Below are 22,093 nucleotides of genomic sequence, written 5' to 3' on the forward strand. Positions count from 1 at the left end.
CCCACCATCTTCCCTGGTCCCTGCCTTGAACTCTCAGCCACCTCTGGCTCCCTCATGGGTGCTCAACACAACAAGTTGAGATCCCAGCTCTGGGACCTGTCAACAATGCCACCTTGCCCTTCCTGGGGGCTCCTGCCACTCCGGGGGGCCATTTTACACCCGGCACACTCCCCCTGCCCCTCCAAGCACCCACACTGCTGCCTCCTCCCCGTTTGGCCTTGCACACAGTAGGGTGCCCGCACTTTTCAGAGAACACCCACTAAACGTCAAGACTATTCCAAGCCTTAGTGACAATGAAGGGTGAACACATTCCAGGCCGTGGGCAGCTCAGTCCGGGGGGGAGACGAACAACTGGCTAACGACTGGCTACCCGGAGTCAGGTGGGCAGGTATGAGACGAGAGGGTGACCGGGGGGCACTCTGGATGAGGGGTTAAGGGGCCCCTTGAGGTGAGATCGGGCCCAGACCTGGGGGATGAGGCTTCGGGCCTGAAGGTGGGACGGAAGAGGCTGGGTGGGTGGCAGGGCACACGAAGCCCCAAGGCCCAGCAGGAACCTGGGTTTTATGTAAATGCATGAGGACCTGGAAGCTTTCAGTAGGGAAGTGACAAGATGTAAGCAGTTGGAAAAGAGATCACCTGGTGCTGTGATGAAGGGAGTGTGTGTCTGTGAGGGCATGAAGGAGGGAGGGGCCAGGGAGGAAGCTGGTCCCAGGTGCCATGGAGAGGGGCAGTGACGCAAGTAGTGTGTGAGTTGTCTGCCACCAGGACTGGGCAGGGTGGGCATGAGGCGGGTGGGAGCCCAGGAAGTCTCCTGGGACTGTGGCCTGGAGTACTGGGGGATCGCGGGTGTCAGCAGCTGACATGGGGGCCGGGGAGAGCAAGAGGGAGGGAAACCATTAAATGCTCAGTGAACCCAACCTTTTGTTTACCAGGTTAAGAAAATGCTGGCGATGCCACAGCCCCAGCCGTCCTAGACTCCACATCCCCGGCACCCACCTGAGACCTCCGTTGTGGAGCCCCAGACCATGGCCTGGTGAGCCCTGCCGGGTGCTGTGACCCCTAGGCTCCAAGCCTGGGCCAGAGACCCCCAGCTCTGCTCACCGTCTGTGAACAGCCAGGGCAGAGCCCCCCAGGTGCCCCAGGCAGGGAAAGGCCACGAGGCCCAGACGCCCAGCCCTGCAGCACAGGAGTCAGGCTTCGTACACATCAGGAGTCCGCCCTGGGGGTCCTCACGCCACTCTAGCATTTGTACAGTGTCAGGAGCCCCAACGCACCACGCACACCCTTGAGCGGGAATGCCAATGACAAGCTCAGAAAGGGTCTTTCCTTCCCTGTCTGCTCAGCCCCACCCAGACGGTCCACAGGGGAGAGCCCCCCCGTGTGACCTGCACCGCAGCCAAGGCCGCTGGTCCAGGATTCACCTGGGCTGGGGCTCACGTGACTCAGTGTCTCCTGGGAGCCCAGTGAGCGACGAGGGGGCTACTCACCATAAGCTGGGGCACGGGCAGCGACCTGCCCTCCTGGCTCAGGGAAACGTAGGTGAAGAAGGCACTGGCGGCCCGGTAGCGCTTCTGCGAGTTGTCCACCACGGGGTCGGCGTCCACGAGGACCTCGATTTCCATGGACTTATTACTCGTGAAGGTCATGCGCCCAGAGATGGTGATGACATACCCTGCAGAGGACAGACAGTGGGTGAGGGAGGCAGCCAGGCGAGGGGCCAGGCTGGGCAGGCAGGGCAGAGTCAGGGTGACTGGGGACATGAGGACACCAGTTAGGCAGCACACACTGCTTTAATAACTACTGGGACATTCACACAAAACATTAGTACCCACGAATGTTTATCTGTCTAGTGAGCAGACACACTTTTATCATTCACGTAAAAAAGTTAGAGTTGAAGGGACCTTGCTGGCTATCACCTAGCCCCCCCAGTCCAAGCGTGGGTCTCTATCTGCTGGGAGTGGCAGTGTTTGCTGGAAGAACGCTTCCAGTCACTCCTGGCCCGCAGGGCAAGCCCCATCTGCGTGCGGGCAGGCCCAGTGGGAGCTGCCCGCCCCGTAGGTTAAGGCCGTCTGCCACCCGCACTGTCCACACTCCGGCCTCACTTATTCCCACTGGACCCACACAGCTGCGCCGTTGTTCTCAGCACCACTAAAGAATCTTCTTTCACCTTCCTGGGCCCCTTCCCAGCTCCCTGGCTGCAACACTCCTGAAGCTCGTCTGATGGGCTCACATGACTTGGCTGGGCCCAGCTGCCACACTGACCATGGTCCTACGTGCCCCTGGAGGTACTATCTGCACTGCAGCTCATGGAGCCCCGTGCACACTGGCCACCCCTCTGTCCCCGTGCATCTTGTCAGGCCCTCCTTTCTCCCTGTCGGTCTCTCCTCCAGGCTGTGGACACCTGCCGTCCTGAGACACACCCGCGCCCCTGCTCCTGTTCAGGCCCCAGGTGCTCACGTCTCCCAGCACCTGCCATCTCCCTTGTGGATCAAGAGAAAGTCTAAGTGACACACTCCCTAACAGACCTGCGGGTCCCTCTCTCCCTCGACCCGACCAGACCTCTCTGCACTCCCTACACCTGGATGTCACGAATGTCCACCCTGGCAGCTGCTTCTGGACCTAGAGCCTCTTTTCTGCCCTCACCCTCCAGGTGATGAGCTCTTCCCGCGACTGAACCCCTTCATCTCACAGAGCCCAGTTTTTCTCCTCTGTGCAGACACGAGCTGCCTCAGGAGGAACTACGGGGATGGCGTGAAATGAGCCAGGCGCCGAGCCCCATGCTTGAGACGGGCGGCGTCCGGGACAGTCACTGTCATCACCGATGGTTTGTCGTGGGCGTGAGGCGGCACTGAGCCTCGGGGGCTTCCAGGGCATGGACTGAAGCCTAGCTGTGCTCCACCAGCATGTGGCCAGGACACCCCCTCCCCGACCCGCCCAGCTCAGGGGACTCCCTGCCCAAGTCCCCATACGATGCTGGGACCTGCTCCCCATAAACAGTGCTGGCTGCGGGGACCTTTTAACACCCCCAGGAGCCCCGATGTCCTAGCTCCATGGAGATAGGCCCCACAAGACATGGTTAGAGACCCTGGGAGATAGACAAGTTGGGGCAGCACAGTGACTGTTAGGGGTGAGTGTATGGGCATGCCAGAAGCGGGAGCGGTTATTCTATGTTATAAAGTTCCAGAATGTTCCATGCCACATTCAACTTCATACTTACAGGGAGTGCTTCGTGTCGGATATGGCCATTTCTGGGGGAAGGAAGGCCATGTGGTCAGTCACAGGTGGCATTATGGGAGTGATAAGGGTACAGTCACATGCGAAACATCCAGGGCACACCCTGGGGTCTCCACTGGTAATGGCCAGCACTAGGACTTGTCAGTTTCAAATTAGGTCCCAGCCCTCCCGATAACTCAATCAGGGTTCCGGCTTTGAAGCAACCTCCCGGCAAGACTCCCAGTGAGAAAGCCTGTGACTTGTTAGAATAATGATGTTATCTCTGAAAGGTGAAAAGGCTGGGGTTTAGGCTGTAACTGAAATTTTTCTGACTTCTAGGAAGGAATCTTTGTTATTTTGTACCCTAAGTGACACCGTTTCTGTTCTAGTGTCTAATGCTCTAGCCAACCTACTTCATTGTTCGAAATCGTTTTTGATTCAAGTTAGGTGTTTCTTTGGATTTCTAACCTGGAAATTTATCGTGAGTAGCCACGAGTTTGCCACAGCAGTTGGGGGTGGGGGGACTTACAAGGGGTCCAAGACAAGGCAGTATTTCTGGTCATCCTTCGAAACAAACGGTGGGTGTGCCAAGTCCCTGGACTTGCTGTCCACACAGCAGTGCCCTGCGGGTGGCCCCCTCCATGTTCCTTGCCACGGAATTCCTATGGGTTTCCCCTCGTGAGAAGGGCTGTCCCTGCTTCCCGGCTTGTGTTCCCTGAGTCTTACGGGCATGGGTGAGAGGGGTGCTGGCCGGGCATTGGGGGCGGCCTGAGGCAGAGGGACATGCAGACCCTCGGGGACCACCCACTTGCCTTCTCACTCCTAGCTCACAGGATGAGATAGCGGGTGGGAAAAGGCGGAGCTCAGAAATGGCGGGAACCCTACATGCCCGCCTGTGTCAGGTGCAATTAACCAGCTACTTAGCACGTGCAACAACGGTCCCCAAAGATGTCCATGTCCCAATCCCCAGAACCTGTGAATTATGCGAGCTGACATGGCAAAGGGACTTCACAGATGTCCTTAGGTTAAGAACGCTGAGATGGGAGATAAGTCTGGATTATCCAGGCGGGCCCAATGTCTTCTCAAGTGTCCTCATTTGTGGACGAGGGATGCAGGAGGAGAGGGTCAGGGAGATGTGACAATGGAAGTGGGGTCAGAGAGATGCTAGGCAGCTGACCTTGAAGATGGAAGAAGGGGCCACGACTAAGGAAGGCAGGCGGCCTCTGGAAGCTGGAAGAGGCCAGGAAACGGATTCTCCCTAAGAGTCACCAGAAGGCGTCAGCCCTGCCCACATCTGGATTTTAGCCTGAGACCCACGTCAGACTTTTAACCTCCAGAACTGTGAGGTGACAAATTTGAGTTGTTTGAGCCACTAAGTTTTTGGTTAATTGTTACAGCAGCCACAGGAACGACCGAGGTGGAAGCTAAACTGGAGAATTTTAACAGTTCCTTGTTATTCTGGGCTGTTACGAACAGTAAATTGTAGTAACTTAAATCAGTACAATACTTGTAGGAGCTTGGTAAGTATTATTTTTAAAAAGTTCTAGGATACATTTCTACCACTGAACATGACATTTCTGTTTCAAGGGGAGCGAGGGGTCCTAGCACAGCAAAAACTCAAATTAAGTTCCAAGTAAAAACACAGGAATCTCGGCGGCGACTCGGGCCAGGGTCCCGCAGCCACAGTCACACACCTGCTAGGTTCCCGACGGGGAGGACGTTTGGCGACATGCGTGGAAATCATTTAACTTGTTCCACCAAGGGCCCAGTACTTGCAGGTATTTTGTCAAAAAAGCATCCAACCAAAATGAAAGGTCAGGTTTGTGCTATATTTTTAAAGTCCTGCCAGTCTCTTATCCGGTGGCTCCAACTATTTGATTCATCACTGAGTTTGGGAGTTGGCTCTGAAATCAAATTCCTGTGAATTCCACAGAAGAGCAGAGCTCTCAAGCACCCTTCTCGAGTTGAATCCCAACTCGGCCCCAAGGTTTGAAGAGAACTCTGTGGCAGAGGCTGCCTTGTGGCCGGTTCTGACCGGGCTGGGATGGAGCTACGGGGCCGTGCGGAAGGGAGCGCTGGGGCACCAGGCACTGTGCCAAAGTGCGTCACAGGACCTCCAGGGGTTTAGGGGACTCCTGCCAGAGCATCCGCCGCCCAGCACACAGCACCTGGGCAGCCATGTCCAAACGCTGAGACACTGGGGACTGAGCCCACAGTCCAGAGACCGGCCTGCCCTACGCTGCCCTGTTCCACCACTCCAGAACGCTCTGCGTGGTGGAAATGTTCTCTGTCTGCACTGTAGCTACGATGCCGAGCCACGTGGGCTACTGAGCACCTGCAATGTGGTGGGCACAACCAAGGAACGGCATATTCCTTTTGTTTACTTTTAATCCTGCAGGCAAAGCGAACGTGACTGGAGTGTGTTGCTCCTGAGGGCAGAGGCTGGGTTGTCTGCCTCGGACCACCTGACTTCAGCGGGACAAGGGCCCTGGGCTAAGGCCGAGGAGAGGGACACAGCAGGGTTGGGCGTTCCTTGGGGCTGGATGCCACTACCTGAGAACGCTTAGCGGTGTTTCCAAGCTACTATAGAAGCCACGAGTTTCATACACAGCTGCAAGGGGAACAACTGCCACTCGGGCAGTCCCACACAAGCACAGACATGGATCTGTGAGGGTCCCGCTCATCACCCACAGAGGCCGATGCAAAGCAGTCAGGCCCTCGAAGCAGATGCCTGCGCTCTTCACACCGGGTGGCGAGAAGGGACTAGAGCCGGGGCTCAGAGCACTGGCCCAGGAGCTGATGGCCTGGTCTCCACCATGGATTAGCTCTGCCACACGGGCCATTTGCAGATCAGAAGAATGGCACAGCAGTCTCAGGGGGCTGTGTGTGGGGTAAATTGTACAAAGCACTTTAGCACCATGCCCGGCACTCGACAGTGAGCAACATTAGTGAGTGAGAGTGAAACAGACGAGGGTCTGCAGTAGGCTGCGTTGTGAACTAGAGATAGAAAATTTTTGTTTTTATATCATCGTTGAGCTGCTTGCAGTGGCACGACCCACGAGGCACATGCCCCACCCGACTCCCCTGGCAGATGGGCAGCTTTCAGCAGTATGTCAGATTTGTAAAAGAAAACAGAAAAGTAGAAAACTGCTCTTACTAAGGTTGAGAAGTTGCCAAGTATTTCAAACTTTTAAGAGCAGCTCAGCGTTTCAGCTCCAAAAAGCCGTGGCAGTGAAATTTCTTAAGAAAAGCACGGAAACAGTGAAATAACTTTGGTATTTCTTATGTAACATACCCCAAAGCATTTTCTAGAACATTCCTCATTTTCCACCCTAACCTCTGGCGAGAGACCACTTCACCACAAGAAAATTTCAGCTTTAGGTTTCTGCACCCAAAGCTTCCAAAACCATTGTATCAAAGGTAACTATTTTCCCCCTTCAATTTTTCTGAACAGTTGCCTTGGCATTTTAACATCTCAACTAAAAAAAAAAAAAAAAAAAAAATCAGAAATGAAGCAAGTGACCTTAAAACCTTAAAAAGTAGGCTCACATTTTAAAGCTTCACGGGCTTGCCTGCATGCTGCTGGTGTTCCCGGCATGCGACATGACAGTGCGCCAATCACAGCCCACCCGTCCCGCAGAGGGTGTTCAGTACACCTGTGCAGGGCGAGAAGCCGGCGGGGCAGGTGTTTTCAGTGTCAGTACCTATTTTTCACGTCACAGGGTGACGCTGGGGTGTGACACGATCCAGTCTCATGGACAAAGTACTCAGTGCACACGTGTGGAGGACCCCGTAAACCTGGCTGGAACCCGGGTAGGAGAGGGAAGGGAAGTTAGCAGAGTTGGAGCACCAGGTGGGACGGTTGGGGCTGAACTTGGCATGTCACGGGCAGCCATCTAGGCTGTGAGCAGAGAAATGACAGGTGCCCAGTGTTAAAGACTGTGAATGTGGGGTAGTGTGGAAATAGGGGGCAAGGTCCTAAGGGAGAGGCGGGCCCTCTGTGATCTAGGCAAGCAGCGATGGCGTCCTAGGAGTACCTGGTTTGTCAACAGCAAATCCACTGCCCCTGCTAGAGAGCCGGTCAGCCAAAGGAGGGGAGCAGCTTCGTGTCCCCATGCAAACTGCCCGGTTGTGCTGCTGGGGTGGGTGCAGTGAGCCCTCCCTCTTCAGCACACATCCTTCGTGGCTGAAATTCAAAGCTGTTCTCTGACCTTGTGGGGCAATGTTTTCACGATGCAACACTGCAGGCATAGCTTCCTGACAGATTCCTGCGAGTGACAGGCAAGGCAGTAGCCTGACGTTTGGCTGCTATCATCCAAAGGACCAACTTTCCAGAGTAAGAAGTTTTACCAGAGCCTGAAGGGAGATAAACTTAAGCATCCCCTGCCTCAGATCTGGAACAGCCATCACCCCAAAGGTCTGGCTCCATTCCATCTGCTTTTCTCATGAAATAATGCCAAAATGACTAAGTCAGAAAGTCACAATCCATCTGCTAAGACACCACCTAAGGTCGTTAGAATAATGGCCCCCAAAGATGCCCAGGTCCTAATGTTGGAGACCAGTGGACTTAACAGATGGGACCACGTAAAGGACCTCGAGATGGGGGATGGTCCTGGATCATCTGGGCGGGCCCATGTCATCACAAGGGTCCTTATAAGAAGGAGGAACGAGGTAGGAGGTCAGAGAAAGAGATGGGATGATGGAGGCAAAGGTCACAGGAAGAGGCCAGGAGTTAAGGAATGGGGGTGCCTCCATGAGCTAGAAAAGTCAAGGCAGCAGATTCTCCCCTGGGACCTCTGGGAGGGTCGTAGCCCACGGACCCTTTAGATTCCTGATCTCCAGAGCTGTGAGAATGAGTCCATGTTGTTTTAAGGCACTAGTTTGTGGAAATAAGTTACAGCAGCCATCGGAAACTCATACCCAGGGGGCACGTTTGGCTGGCAATACGTCTTAGTTTCTGGGCTCTCCCCCACTGCGTCAGACAAGGAGAAGGGGTGCTCGTGGTGGTGGCAGGGGAGGGAGGGGGCCCTCCAGGGCTGAGGGTCTAACAGATGGGGCGCGGCTGGGGTGACAGGCAAGCGTTTCCCAGACAAGGTGGTGTAGGCACCCGCATCGGGCCAGGAGCTGGCTGTGGCTGGCTGCAGCACCGTGGCCACAGACTCAGGGTACCCACCGGCTGAGTCTGCCGACATGTGCCCAGGACCCCTGCCTACACTTTTTCCATAAAATACCATCATTTAAAAAAATGTTCCTTATGCTGATTACTTTTCACACTCAACTCAGGACTGAGTTACTTCAGAAAGAGGAGCAGCCCCTGGGTCCACACTGTTTTCCTGGCGTCGTCACTAAACATTTACTTCCCGGGTTGCTTGGTCCTGCTCGTTCCGGGCACTGACCCTGTCGCCCTGCCTCGCACAGCCAAGTCATTGGTCCCTCTTCAGTGTCCCCAAGGGGGAAGCAAAGAGCCTTAGCTTTGTTCTGGGGGTACTGCTCTCTGTAGGCAGGGACGGGGTCGTCCCCACCCCAGCTATATGCCTGCCTGCCTCAAAACTGGGCTCCTCCCCTCTGTACCCCTGAGGGCCACTCCTTCTCTGGGCTGGGCCCTGACTGTACTGCTGGCTCTCACAAGGGAGGGGCCGACACCCACGTGCGTGGGCACAGAGGCACAGAAGACACTTGACCAACCTAATGACTGAGAAAGTGAGCTTGTGTCTACAGAATTCAGCCGTTAGGACAGAAGCCATTTGGAGTGGGTTGGAACGTTCCCCCCCCCATAAAAAGACAGCTCAGCACGTGACCTTATTTGAAATGAGTGTCTCTGCAGATGTCACTGAGTTAGGAATCTCGACATGAGATCCTCCTGGATTATCCAGGTGCGCCCTGAATCCTGTGACAAGTGATGGAAGAAGAGAAGAGAGGAGGCCCCATGAAGATGGAGGCAGAGGTTGGGGTGAAGCAGCCACAAACCAAGGCACGCCTGGGCCACCAGAGCTACAAACAAGGAAAAGTCCTCCTCCATAGCCTTGGAGGGAGACTGGCCCTGCGACAGAACTGGGAGAGAGGAAATTTCCGTTGTTTTAAGCCCCCAGTTTGTGGCCATTTGTTGCACCGCCTGGGGACACTCACACGCGGCTCTTCACAGCACTAAACTTTCCACTGCCCACACGCGGACACACATGCGGGGGTTTGGCTCCTGCCAGTGGTCCCCGGGGCTCAGTGACGCCGCCTGAGCCCGCGGGTGGCAGCAGGTCTGGCCCTCTTGGCCCCTTCACATTAGAGCAGAACTGCAAGGCGACAGGAGAAGGCAGCTGCTCAGAGGCTGCGCCCTAGTGAATCCGGGGTGTAAAGTGGTCCCAGCACGTTGGCATCAGTATCGACGTTCAGTCGTCCCCAAGTTTCTGACACAGCTGCACTGCCTGTTGTCAAGAACCTGGAGCCAGCGAGCCACCCCTCCCGGGCTCATCCAGCCTCGCTCTGTGTCCCCCCAGAAAGGAGCACAGCACGTGGGAGCAAAAGGAACCGGTGAAGCGGCAGTGTCTGCAGAGGCCTCTGGCCCCTGGAATCAGAGATAAAATGGGACAATTCCACTTCTGAAGCAGGCGCAGCCTGTGTGCTGCCTGAACTGAGACCTCAGCCCCGGAAATGGCCTGCAGGCTCGCCTACAGAGCCAGAGCACAGAGGAGAGAGCCGGCAACTTGACACAGGGATATTCCTCTGGGCAACAACAAGTAAGGTGTGACGGTGTCCAATGGCCCCCGGGGGACACTGGCAGAGAAATAGGCCACACTCTGTAACTGTCACTTTAGTTTGGCCCAAATTCCTCACACACAAAACAAGACATGACCCGAGAAAACAGGCACAGCCCCTGCTCTTCTGGGTCCCCAGGCCAGCCGAGCATAAGGCAAGGCTGGGATCCCCAGGGGGCCCTGGGATGGCCGCGCAGCCACCCCCACTCACTGCCTGAAGGAAACCAATCCACAGTGGGATCTCGGCCAGAAATCACAGCCCCGATCTCTGTGTTGGAATGAGAGGAACCTTTCAGAAGCGGAAGTCTTTGTAAAGCAGTTCCCCATACAGGTGGCCGGGCTCTTCCAGGTTGCTACATTAATTCCTAGAAAAACCACTCTACCTCAGTTAGCGCTCATGGTCTCCCCTCAACCAGGAACCAGCCATGCCCCTCCTGGGCTCGCCCTTGAAAGTGAATTCTGGTCATACGGGGCTGAGGGTGCAATGGGGGTGGGGGTGGGGGAATGGTGGGGCTTTCAATGGTTCTTCGCTTCTAACAAAAGTTGGCTGTCCATCTATGGGACCATCCCTCAACGGCAAAGCACAGCTGCTGGCCAGGCTGACCCCAAAGACAATGGCTGGCTATCTAGGAAAGTCTAATTCTTTCCTTGGTTGGCATCTCTCAAAGGGCATCGGGAGACGCTGACCAGAGCAGCTTCCCTGGAAAGTCAGTGTGGAATGTGAAGCCGTATTTAACAGTGGAACCATGATCATGGTAACTTACCCAGGGAGTCATTCTAGAAAAAGAGGCATGGAATCATGGCAAACAGGCACGATCCTTTCCCAAAAATTCACGCCAGCACCACACACAACACCCAAGGCCCATGAAGGACAAGCCAGACAGACAAGGCTCAGATTCTGAAACGGCACTGTGGTCCGCATCGTGGCAAACACCTACCCGTTAAGCAGGGATCTGAGAAGCAGAGGGGAGCAGGGCCACACACCGCCCTCTCCTTACCCTGAAAGCACCCTAGATCCACCTCGGGCAAGCTTAACTTGCTCTCGATGACACCAGGGAAGGGGGGTGATCCTCTACCCTTCCACTTTCAGGATGCTTTGTCACCAGCCGCAGGCATTCAGGTGCCAGGCGTGTCAGCAGGAGCAGCTGCAGAAGAGGGGACGGCGGCCAGGCTGGGCCTCGGCTGGACCCCGCGGGCCCTGGATGAGGCCTTTGTGGCTCCACTGCTTCTCAAGCCGCCGGCGAGGAGAGTCTAGCTTCCCTTTCCTCTACTTTTTCACCCCCTACGACCAGGGACTGTTCTGACCCGACAGCTTTTTCCAGCAGACTGTTTTCACAGCGAGGCTTCTTCAGAATCAATACCAGGCTCTCCCCAATGAAATGCTACTTTCCAGGGGCTCAGGGCCTCATCTCAGGAGACAAAACACGACAGAAATTGCCACATGTTGGGAAGGGACACTCGCTTTACACATTCAGACCAGCAGTATCGTCTGACGAATGTGGGAGCTGTGCTCGCACTTGCCACAGAGGCAAAGACACGGAGACCCCATGTGGCCTCCGGTGGGTCACCGGGACTGGACTTCTGTGCAGGGAACACGAGCACATGCCATCACCGCCCCAGGTGGAGCAGGCCAGCTGGCCGTTCCTCACTCCTTGCTTATCTGCTCCTCCAGGAGGGGAAGCAGCGACACGAGGTCTGGTGGCGGACGACGCTCACGGAGACCGTGCGGGAGGGGTCTCTGCCGGCTCCATTCGCGGGGCCTCTGCAGATAGTTTACGCCGCTCTTTAGCAAGATAAAGGCTCTGACCATATCGGAGCTACAGAGTTTACCAGATGAAAAAGTCAGAGCATCGAGCTCCAGGCTCAGGGATGTGTCCACAGGACAGAGCACAAGACTGGCAAATGGGCAGATGCCAGGGCCCAGGCGACACTGGGGGTGAACCTAAAGCAAACGGTGCAAGGGCCCCAAGCAGCCACACGCCACGCCCTCCCCTGCGACAGCAGCGTTCTCTTACCTTTCCTGATCTTGTCGTGGAAGTTAATGGCGTCCACGGAAGCCGTAACTATGTTGGTCTTGCAGTGGCGTGCGGCCACAATCCCGGCGACCTCATCCATGAGCTTCATGGTGACACCTGCAGAGAAGGGGCACATGGCAGATGAGACAGGGGACATGGGCAGACTACTTCCTATTCTGGAAACAAAGCATAAAAAATAAAGCCTTCCCCCGACCCACCGCCAGGGCCCGCACAGAGCTGGCGTTGGGTGGGCAGGTGTAATCCTGGCTTCCTTGGGAGCTTCCGAAAACTGACAAATGTTTGTTCCAGGATGCTAACAAAATGATAATCCTTTTCCTAACCTCTACATGGCTTATCCTGCCAGGAAAGTTTCGTTACAATACCCACTAGGGTGGCTGCACCAAAGTCAGATGACACGACATGTGTGAGTGACAACACGGCAGATTCAGAGCCCTCGCACACTGCTGGTGGGGACGGAAAATGGTGCAGCAGCTTTGGAAGCAGTTTGGAGTTTCTCAAAAGGCTAAACACAGAGTTACCACATGACCCAGCAGTTCCACTCCTAGGTGTACACCCAGGAGAACTGACAACGTGTATGTATGTGCACACAAACACCTGTACGCAGAGTCACGACAGTACCACTCACAACAGCCAGGAAGTGGAAACCCAAATGTCCATCAACCAAGTGATGGCTGGGCAGAGACCTATCCACACAATGGAATACTTGGCAATAAAAAGAGACAAAGCACAGACACACACTACAACATGGATGAACCTTGAAGACATTATGCCGAGTAAAAGAAGCCAGTCACGAAGCACAGAGTGTATGATTCCATTTCCATGAAATGTCCAGAACAGGCAACTCCATAGAGACAGAAAGGAGATTAAGGGTTGCCAGGGGCTGGGGGATTAGAGGGAAATGGGGAGTGACTGCTAACGGGTATGGAGTTTCTCACAGTCTAAAATTGATTGTGGTGATGGTTGTGTAAGTCTGTGATTAGACCAAAAATCAATGACTTGTAACGGGTGAACTATATGGCGTGTGGATTATATTTCAATAAAGCAGCCTCACGGAAGGCCAAAGTGCCTTTAAAACCTCCGGCCGCACAGGTTTGCTTTTGCTCACCCCCCTTTGTTTGACGGGATCCCAACAGCACACCTGCTAGTCCCTTAACCCCCATTCTTGCCCCCGTACAACACAACGTTATACTTATTTCATATTTAAAATTTAAACCATGTCATTTATTAGGTTGAACTACATATGAAATTACCAATATTCAACCATTTTTGACCTATAAAAGCAGCAAAGAGATATTGATCAACTCAACTGCTACCAGAAATCTTAGAAAGTCATGTAGACTCACCACAGAATGATTTCTAAAAATCCAGACAGGCAGGACGCCAGGCTCACAGGGAATCATGGGGAGGGAAGGGCTTGCAGACGCAACTGCCCGCAGGGCCAGGCAGCTGACAAGGGCAAGGAGGACGGAGATGCCCCTCGAAAGGCCAGCTGCTGCTGGGCCCCTCCCTGCAGCCCCAACGCCTCCCCGGGGACCAGTGTCTTCCTTAGACATTGGTGATTGATTAAAACTCTCTTTACTGTGTGGGGAAAACAGAGTGTAATGTAACTAGAAGAAGAACAGACGCTCCTTCTGCACTGGACCAGGGGCCTCACAAATACAGCGGAAGACACTACTTCAGACGGAGAGAGGGCCTGTCCGGGAGAGGCCCGGGGCTCCATACACTCTTCTCTCCGCTCGTATGTGTATTTGGACATTTCCAGAATAAAAAGCTTTGTTTTTGTTTTTTTAAAAAAAATGAGCGTTCTTGATAAAAGAAATCCTGCTGCCACATGATGATAATGATAAACGACCGAAGGGGCGGGAAACCGAGAGTATTTGCCACATCAAAGCGGTTTGCGAGTCTGGTGCCCCGTCCTGCTCAGTCTATGCAGGAAGGTATCAGCACCCCCACTTTTTATGTAACAACAGGGCTCAAAAATCACATGGAGGCCAGTTCTAAAGAGGGTGCGAATGACATGCTGGGGAAATGGATCTTTTGAAAGGAAAGAATCAGAGGCACCAGGTTTATCCCCAGGTGACGGAGGCTGGGGGCAATGGAGGCCGGGGAGCCAGGCCGGGCAGCACGCCTCCTGGCTTTAAGCAACTCGGGGATTTGAGACACGATCAGTTTGCTTTGTGAAGGGTCTCTGCTGGGCTACGCAGTTACTGGGAATGACTCTGGCAGCCTTGCCTACGTCCACCACGAGGCCCTCCTGGCCCTTCTCACCAGCAAAGGGCCTCGGCCCGTCAGCTGAGCCCCTGGCCCAGGACTAGAGAAGCAGTGATACCGTTGTTGGCAGTGAACTACACACGAAGGACAGCAGCTGGTGCTTACCAAGGCCCAGGAGGCACTGCCCAGGTACACTGTGGAGCTGCCCGGGCTCGGAGGCCAGCCTGGAGGGAGGGAACTTTGTTCTGTTCTCTGATGTACCCCAGCGCCCGCTCTGCAGGGGGCTCGAGTACTGAATGCAGGATGACTATATGAATGAATGAATGACTGTTGACCCACCCTGGACAGCAGCCCTATGAGGTAGGTGCGTTACCTCATTTGTCAAAGCAGGAACCGGAAGTACAGACAGAAAGGCATCTGAAGGCACACGATTCGTTCCAGGTAGAGAGGGGACCAGCCCCTGACCACAGAGCACCAGAGGCCACCAGCGCTGCCTCGTGACCAGGAGCGGCGAGACTGAGACTCCAAATGGGGTTCCTGAGATACGATTATGGAACAGAGTTCAAGACCATGACAAGAGATGGGGGTGGCAGTACAATCAGTGTGTAGGTGGAAAGGTCAGGGACCCGGTGCTGCCAGTGCAGGCCACCAGGGGGTGTCACCTACTGAGGGTGGTCTTGTCGGGGCGGGAAGGATGAGGAGGCGGGAAAGGAACGGTTTCGACTGGAATTAGTGTTGAGAAGGCAGGAAGCGCCTGCTACAATGAACTCCCTTCTGTATGTCCCCCAAAGCAGCAGCTGTTAACAATAAATGGAAGAAGCCGTAATCAGCTCCTTCAAACTGGGCTTTTGCCCTATTTATCTGAAAAGCTGGAAGAGATTCCACAGGGACTTCACTGTTACTGACAACACTAGAGGACCCAAAGTGTGTGCCGCTAGCGTGGCCTCAGAGCCCAGGGTGGGCACGGGAGGGCACAAGCAGCTGGGCGGGCTCCTGACGCCACATGCCCCCATCAGCCCTGCTCCAGGACCCCAGGCCTTCTGCATCGCGTGTGCCATGGAAGCCGGCACCAGGTGGGGACATGCCTTATTGTCCCTGTGCCCCTGACCAATTCTGAACCTGGGATACGGCGCACAGTAAAGGGATGCTGGGGAGAGGGAGGGAAGAAGGAAGAAGTTGACCCACACACCACACTCAACCCAAGAAAGCAGCTCCGAAAGCAAGTCGTCAGGCCCGCGTTTGGGCACCAATCTGGTTCAGTCACAGGTGAGGCCAGGAAAGGCCTGCTCATCGCAATCTGCAGAAACCCAAAGCCCGGTGACCTAGGTGACTCGTCTGATAACAAACTTGATATGCAAAACTATCTCGCTCCGTCTGTTGGTAGTGACATTTAAAGAGACCCCCAAGAGTCAACATACAAATGTGAGCTGGGAGACAGGGGAGGGCACTGTGATTAGCTGCGAACCTGACACAAAACACCGGCGTCACGAGGAAAGACCGACACTCATGGATTGAGCTCACGAACTTCCAGTGCCAGAAGGGGCGTGCCGGATCCCAACAGGCACGTCTATTAGCAGATTCTACCCCAAATCAGGGGTTTACCACAGGTGCTGGGGACAGCAGCAGGTGACAAGGAGTCCCAGCGCTCACCTGCAGGACGCGGAGGTTGGGAAGAACTGGTCTGCTCCACAGAATAGGGCCTGGGGGGCTCCCACGAGGGTCCGTCCCTCAGACCATGTCGCCCACCTCCATTCATCTGTACCTCCCGGGGAGGCCACGGTGGGGTCAATGGGAAGTGATAGGTTGGTAGATTTCAGGGTTCACTACATGGAAAACGTCCTGTCCAAAACTCCAGTGTTGACCTTGAAGCGAGGGCTCCGGGCCCAGTGTTGTGTGAGGGAAGCTGTGGGACCAGAGATGGAGGCAGACACCTGTCCTGGAGAAGACAGGCCCCGCGGGAGCCCTGCCGGCGACGCGGCTCCTGGAGTCTATTGTCACAGACACACCTCTCGCTGCTGCTGCAGTGAACTTGGACATGAGAGGAACACCAAGGTCCTTCGGGGTCCCACGTGTAACGTGAATTCTGGTGGCTACAGAGAGGGAAGTGAACTGATCTCATTTAACCAAGAGTATACTAAAATGTTGATTTCCAGCCCTCTTCCCTCTTCCAGGTGAGGAACAAGCCTGGACCTTACCACTACGTCAGCTGGTTCTGAGACATCCTTGTTATCCGTTGCTACTAGAGAATGACAGGTCAAATGGCCTGTGCAGAATGAAGATAATGAAAAATCCACATAATTTCATCCCATCATGAAAGGTTTGTAAAGACTGCTACAGTAATAGTTACCTACGACTGTGACATAATATATTACAATCAGTGTGCTGATGGAAAAACACATTTTGTTAAAAAAAAAACAAAAACAAAAGAAATGACAGAAATCCACCTGCCTGGTACATGACTGGTTTCCTGCTAACTTTGCCCGACTGTGCCCTCTGTCTTGCCAGAGGAAGCCACCAGCCCTCTTTCACACTGGATGTCACCATCTCCCCTTTACTTTTTACACTTTAATTAAAAATATTAAGTATCCATGTTGTCCCACCCCAATGCCTCTTTCCAGTTCCTACTGGAAAACCGCATCAATTTCTTCCCATTTAAGTACAGCAGGTGCTGCCGACACTGGGAAAATAACTGGCAGATCAGTCTGTCGTCAGCTGTCCTCATTACCCAAGATCCGCCATGCATTATAAAATATGGGAACAAAATTGTAGGATCTGCTGTCCCCGGATATTGCATTCATTCTAGGAACTATGGGAAGAAAAAAATAAGACTTGCTGGCCCCCTAACAAACATATAAACATCAGGTCCCAAAGATATTTTAGAATCTAACAATTAACTGCTTACAGGTTTTTTTTTAACATATCGACAATATGTTGACGGGCTTAAAAATAGAGGCTTGGCTTGACTTTCCCAGGTCAGACTGGCTGGCTGGGTCACGCCTGCCTACAGACCTGAAGCAGCAGCGAGGAGCTCAGAGCCCAGGGCTCTAACGCACTGTGGGCGGCGATTTGAAAAGCCCAATTTCTATATTTAATTCCAAGTGACGGAGTGTGGGTGCCAGCCTCCTGTATTAAGAAAAGGATAGAAGGTTCATCTTATTTTAACGAACCCACCCTTTGGTAATGACAAGGGGTTATTCTAAGAGGCAGCTGAGTGACAGCCTCCCCAGACAGCCTGGTTCCAAACATACCCACCGGCATCTCTGTGAACTGGGACCAAAGGCAGCGGAATATTAATTGAGGTGTTTAATAAGGATTATTTGGGGCAATTACTGCATACTGTAGTAAAGATGATGGGTTTCTAACATCAAAATGTCAAAAGTGGGAGCTCTGGCGGAGGCCTCAGGCGCAGCTGGCCAGGGGCTCCGGTGTGCGGGGGGCGTGGCAGACCCGGGAGCCAGGGAGGGCTGCCCGCCATGTCATATCCCTCACATTCTGCAGCAGGGAACTTGAGACGGTCACCATTACACCTGCCTGCTGCTGCTGGAGACTCAGTGCTTTCCCCGTTTTCAACAAGAGCAGGGGAAGTAGGGCAGGCTAATTCCTGCCCCAATTGCCATGGGGTCCAAGGGAAAGGTGACGGCGGCTGTGCAGATGCCCTGTCCACAACCCACTCTGGGGAGGGCAGGCCAGTGAGGGTTCCGGCCCCACCCAGACGCCAAGCAAGGCGAGGTCGCATCTTTGAAGGCCAAGAACCATTCCAGTGGGTGTCAGTTTCCTCAGAGGAGTCTCGACTGAAGTCGGGTGAAGGCTAATATTTAAGGATTCATGATGTTCATGATGTTGAACAGGAAAGATAATGTCAAGGGACATCAGCCATGTATGTCCCTAATGATCACAGCTAAAGAGGAAGCAAAAGCAAATCATGTGGCACCCAAAACAAAAGACCTCAGTACCTCTGTAAGGAAGGACATTCTCATGCTGTATGGCTGACCAGGTTTCCTCAAGCAACATGCTTCGACTTTCAAGAAGAGGGCGGACTGCTGGCCAGCAGGGACCCAGAACCACAAGTGTTCCCCGCTGGAAGAGACTGCTGAGGACCAGCGAGGGCAGAGGGCACCAGCTTCTGGGATAGGTGTCAGTGGGGTCCTCTGACCGGGAAGCACGGATCAAACACCGGCCAGGGACGGGTGGGAGGGGCCGGGGTTTCAGGATTCTAACTGGACCCCCTGGAGCCGTCTGGATGGACATGATGCTCTTTGGGGCGTTAGCTGCCAAGAATGACGTTTTTGCAAAGATTCTTAGAAGGTGAGAACTGGAAGGCATGTGGCTGTCACAAACTGCAACTCTCAGCTTCAAACCAGCATCTGCTTCCTCACCTCGTGACCCCACAGGCCAGAAGTTCCTCACACGTAGGAGACATGCCTTACTTGTCTCTTTCTTCCTTCTCCCAGACCAAGGGCATGACAGTCTGCCACACGTGGGAGTTCCGTTACATGAGGCCACAAAGCTGGAAGGGAGCATCTGTGCCTTATTCTGTATTCTTCAGTGCAATCAAGTCCTCCTACAGGTGCAAACTACTGCCTTTTCACAACCACCCCACGAAAACGAGCATCTGGGCAGGGAGACTCATTCTACACCTCGCCCCCCAGATGTCCTCTGCTTGGGCCACCAGGCTGCTCTCTGCTTGTGTGCCACCTGCTGCCTTCCCCCCAGGGGCTTGCCATTTCTTCCTTCTGGTCCCTCCTTCAGGTCCTGGCTAAGCTGTGCAGGCCCCCTTGGGACCCCTGGGCAGCCACGTGTATCCCCTTGGCTGCTGGACATTTGTGTGGAGATTTATTGTGAGAGGTCTGTCTCCTGACCTCTCAGGTGGGGCAGTGTCTGCGTCGTGCTCTGCAACATCCTCAGGCCTCGGCACATGGCAGGCGCTCAGTAAGTGTCACTGAGTGAGGGAGTCACCATCACATCACGTGTTCTCTGCACGAGGCACACACACGTTCTTGCACGCTCCTCTGGGTGGTGGCTAGCCCACTGTCACCCCATATGGCGCTTCTGTGGTCCTCCTTCTCTCACAAGGACTGTCTTCACTCCTTCCGGCTCATTCATCCAGCACGCTGCATGTTCACTCTGGGCCAGGCCCTGTTCTCAGTGCTGGGGATGCAGCAGTGAATAAAACAGACCAAAGTCCCCACTCCGTGAGCCTCCATTCTGCTGGGAGTGGCAAGCCAACAGGAGCCATATCTGTCAACGAGGGGCAAGTGCTTCGGAATGCAGGTAAGCAGGGTCGGGGAGTGGGGGCGTGACTTCACCCAGTCACCAGACACCTGAAGAGGCAGTTGTGCACTTGTATGGGGGACTGCAACCCCGGCAGAAGGAACAGCAGCCCGGGAGGAGGGAACAGCAGATGCAAAACCTGCAGGCAAAAGTGTGCTCCATGCATCCGGGAGCATGAACCACGGAGGGGGAACACTGGAAGGAACGGGCTCGAGGGAGCTGCAGAGCTCGTGTCTGACACCAAATAGGAGAGGCCCGTCAGCAATGCCAGGGGAGGTCGCAACAAGGCAGCTGGACCTATAAGCACATGAGCCATCGGCCTAGGGCAGAGGGAAACCCGATGAGTCACAAAGCAGTGAGTGTGTGCAAGGATGGGGCCCCAGGCGCCAGATGCTTTCCTTAAAGCCAGGAGGGAGGGACCCGGGCCTAGGAAGGCGGCTGAGAGGAGGGGCCCATCCCCACTGGTCTCAGCCACGGCAGGTCAGAGGCGACCCTGGAAGCGTTCGCAGCAGGTTCCAGAGATGGCAGGGACAGGAAAAGCAGTGGGCAGACAGCTGTCCAAGGTGCTGAGCAGAAGGGGGAGGGCAGACGCAAGAGCCAAGGTGGGGCCAGGGAGACCTCTCTGTCCGGGCAGAGAAGACTGGCGTCCAGCTGGTGCCCCTGGGGACTGTGTCTGCCTGGACACATGTGAAAGTGGAGACCCAGGGACCTAACTCTTACTAACCCACTTTCTTGCCCAACGCAAGTGAACCACTGAGCTGGCAGCCCTGGGGGTCAGCAAGACCAGCCTGACAGTTGGGCCCCAGCACAGCCGGCACTCCCCCAGAACCTCCCAGACGCTGAGAGCTGGGGCGTCCTACCTAACTGATGAACTTATCTGTAGGCTCGCGACAGCGCAGGACAGGAAACAACTCATCCTGGCCACTTATTTTCCAAAACGACAGTTGGTCAACACTCACGAAAATCGAGAGAAAGATTAGGTCCACAGGCTACCGTCCCATTGAAGATGCCCACCGCCGCCCAAGCTTGGGAAGACGTCTGAGCAGGATATAAACATGTCAGCGTCCATGGAGGAGGTCACAGAGGCCACGGGGCTGGGTGAGGGTGGGGCGTGTGTGTGAAAAGATGGAGCGAGGGAGGAGAAGGCCCAAGACAGCCCCTGGGGGAACTACCCTCAGGGGCAGGTGAGAGGAACAATGGAGATGTGCCAGCACGCAGAGGCCCGAGCGCAGCACCCGAGGCTCACACGACCACTCTGATGCCACCATAGTGTGGGAGGATCGTGCTTTCAGAGAGGGTGGGGGCAGGACACGCAGGGAGGACTCCAGGGGTGGCGGGGCCAGTGGTGTCCAATGCTCTCAAGATCAAGAGGTTGAGGGAATGGGATGTGAGGGCTTGGCTGCTGGGTTTGTTGAGACAAAAGCACACTCGACGGGAGTTTCTGAGGGCCCTGGACCATCAGAACCACCAGGGCACTCATCATCAGCCACAGGTCTCCAGGCCCCAGCCCCGACCTGCTGCATAAACCATCCGGAAGGGGCAGCCTAGAGCTGCGGAAGCCAGGCTGGAAACACAGCAAAAGGGACTCTTCTCGAGGGCAGTGGTTCTCCAAGTGTGGGCCCCAGTCCAGTAGCATCAGCACCACATGGGCACTTGGTAGAAATGCAGGTTCTCGGGCCCCTCCCAGACCCATGAACACTGGGGTCCTCAGAAATAGTGGGGTGGGGCCCAGCAATTAAGAGCAGTGGCTAGTTAACCTCAGCATGAAGCAGAAACATGCGAGTGGGAGAAGTGGGGCAGATATATTACAAGCAAGAACTACCCAGAAACTGCAAACCAAACAACCTATAATTCAGAAAAGGAGGTAAAGGAATGAAAAGTCAGCTGGGAAATCAAGATGGGCCCGGAGCTAGAGGCCAGGGTTAGTGAAGCTCAGGTTAGAGGGATAGGCAGAGGTGTGCCAGGTGGAGGGGGAGAACCCACAGTCCCAGGACTTGTGAACAGAAACCCCGGAAACTGGAGGGTGACGCAGTAATGCCTCTGGGTCCTGGGGCAGAGTGCCATTCCCAGCCAGGAACCGCTTCCCACATGCTGGTTCAGAAAATTCACCTTGCGTCCATGCGGGAGAACTTCCCCCCCATTAGCTCTCCCTTTCTTCTACAATAACCCCAGGATTTAATAGACACATCTGCCTAGCTAGACGCCCCTCCCCCCAGCACATGTGGCCACGTGGCTTTGCTGGGCCAACGGGATGAGAGCACAGTGTGGCTGTGGTGTGCTGGGGTGCCCTCCCCTGCCTTTCGGGCTGGAACCCTGACACCGTGACGTGTCACTGTGCACTACACACAGGGCAGCCCCCAGGGACGGCAGACAGGGCAGAGGGAGCCTGGGTCCCCCACACCACGGAGCTGCCACATCAGCCCTGGGCCTCTGACAAGTCCATTGCTGCACAGGACATCGCATTTGTCTCCCTCGTCAAAGCCACTGCTGACTGGGGCCCTCATCACAGCAGCTGAGCCTTTATCCTGGGTAACACATTTCCTGCCTCTTGTAGGGAGCCACTGGAGGATGTGCTCTGCCAAACCCAGCAAAGAGGTCCCAGGAGTGGCTGAGAGC

General features: G+C 54.9%; 1 protein-coding gene across 4 annotated transcripts in view; it reads right to left on the reverse strand.

Annotated features, from left to right (window-relative positions):
- The window catches only part of ACOT7 (acyl-CoA thioesterase 7), a 94,092-nt gene that overhangs the window by 14,400 nt on the left and 57,599 nt on the right, over nt 1–22,093 (reverse strand). For all 4 annotated transcript variants that reach the window (XM_033115238.1, XM_033115235.1, XM_033115236.1 and 1 more), the window contains exons 7-8: nt 11,975–12,091; nt 1,488–1,672 (exon numbers count right to left, since the gene is read on the reverse strand). In XM_033115238.1, coding sequence (XP_032971129.1) covers nt 1,488–1,672; nt 11,975–12,091 — 302 coding nt within the window. The remainder of the gene's footprint in view (nt 1–1,487; nt 1,673–11,974; nt 12,092–22,093) is intronic.

Source organism: Rhinolophus ferrumequinum, chromosome 9 (assembly GCF_004115265.2).
Source record: "Rhinolophus ferrumequinum isolate MPI-CBG mRhiFer1 chromosome 9, mRhiFer1_v1.p, whole genome shotgun sequence".
NCBI lineage: Eukaryota > Metazoa > Chordata > Mammalia > Chiroptera > Rhinolophidae > Rhinolophus > Rhinolophus ferrumequinum.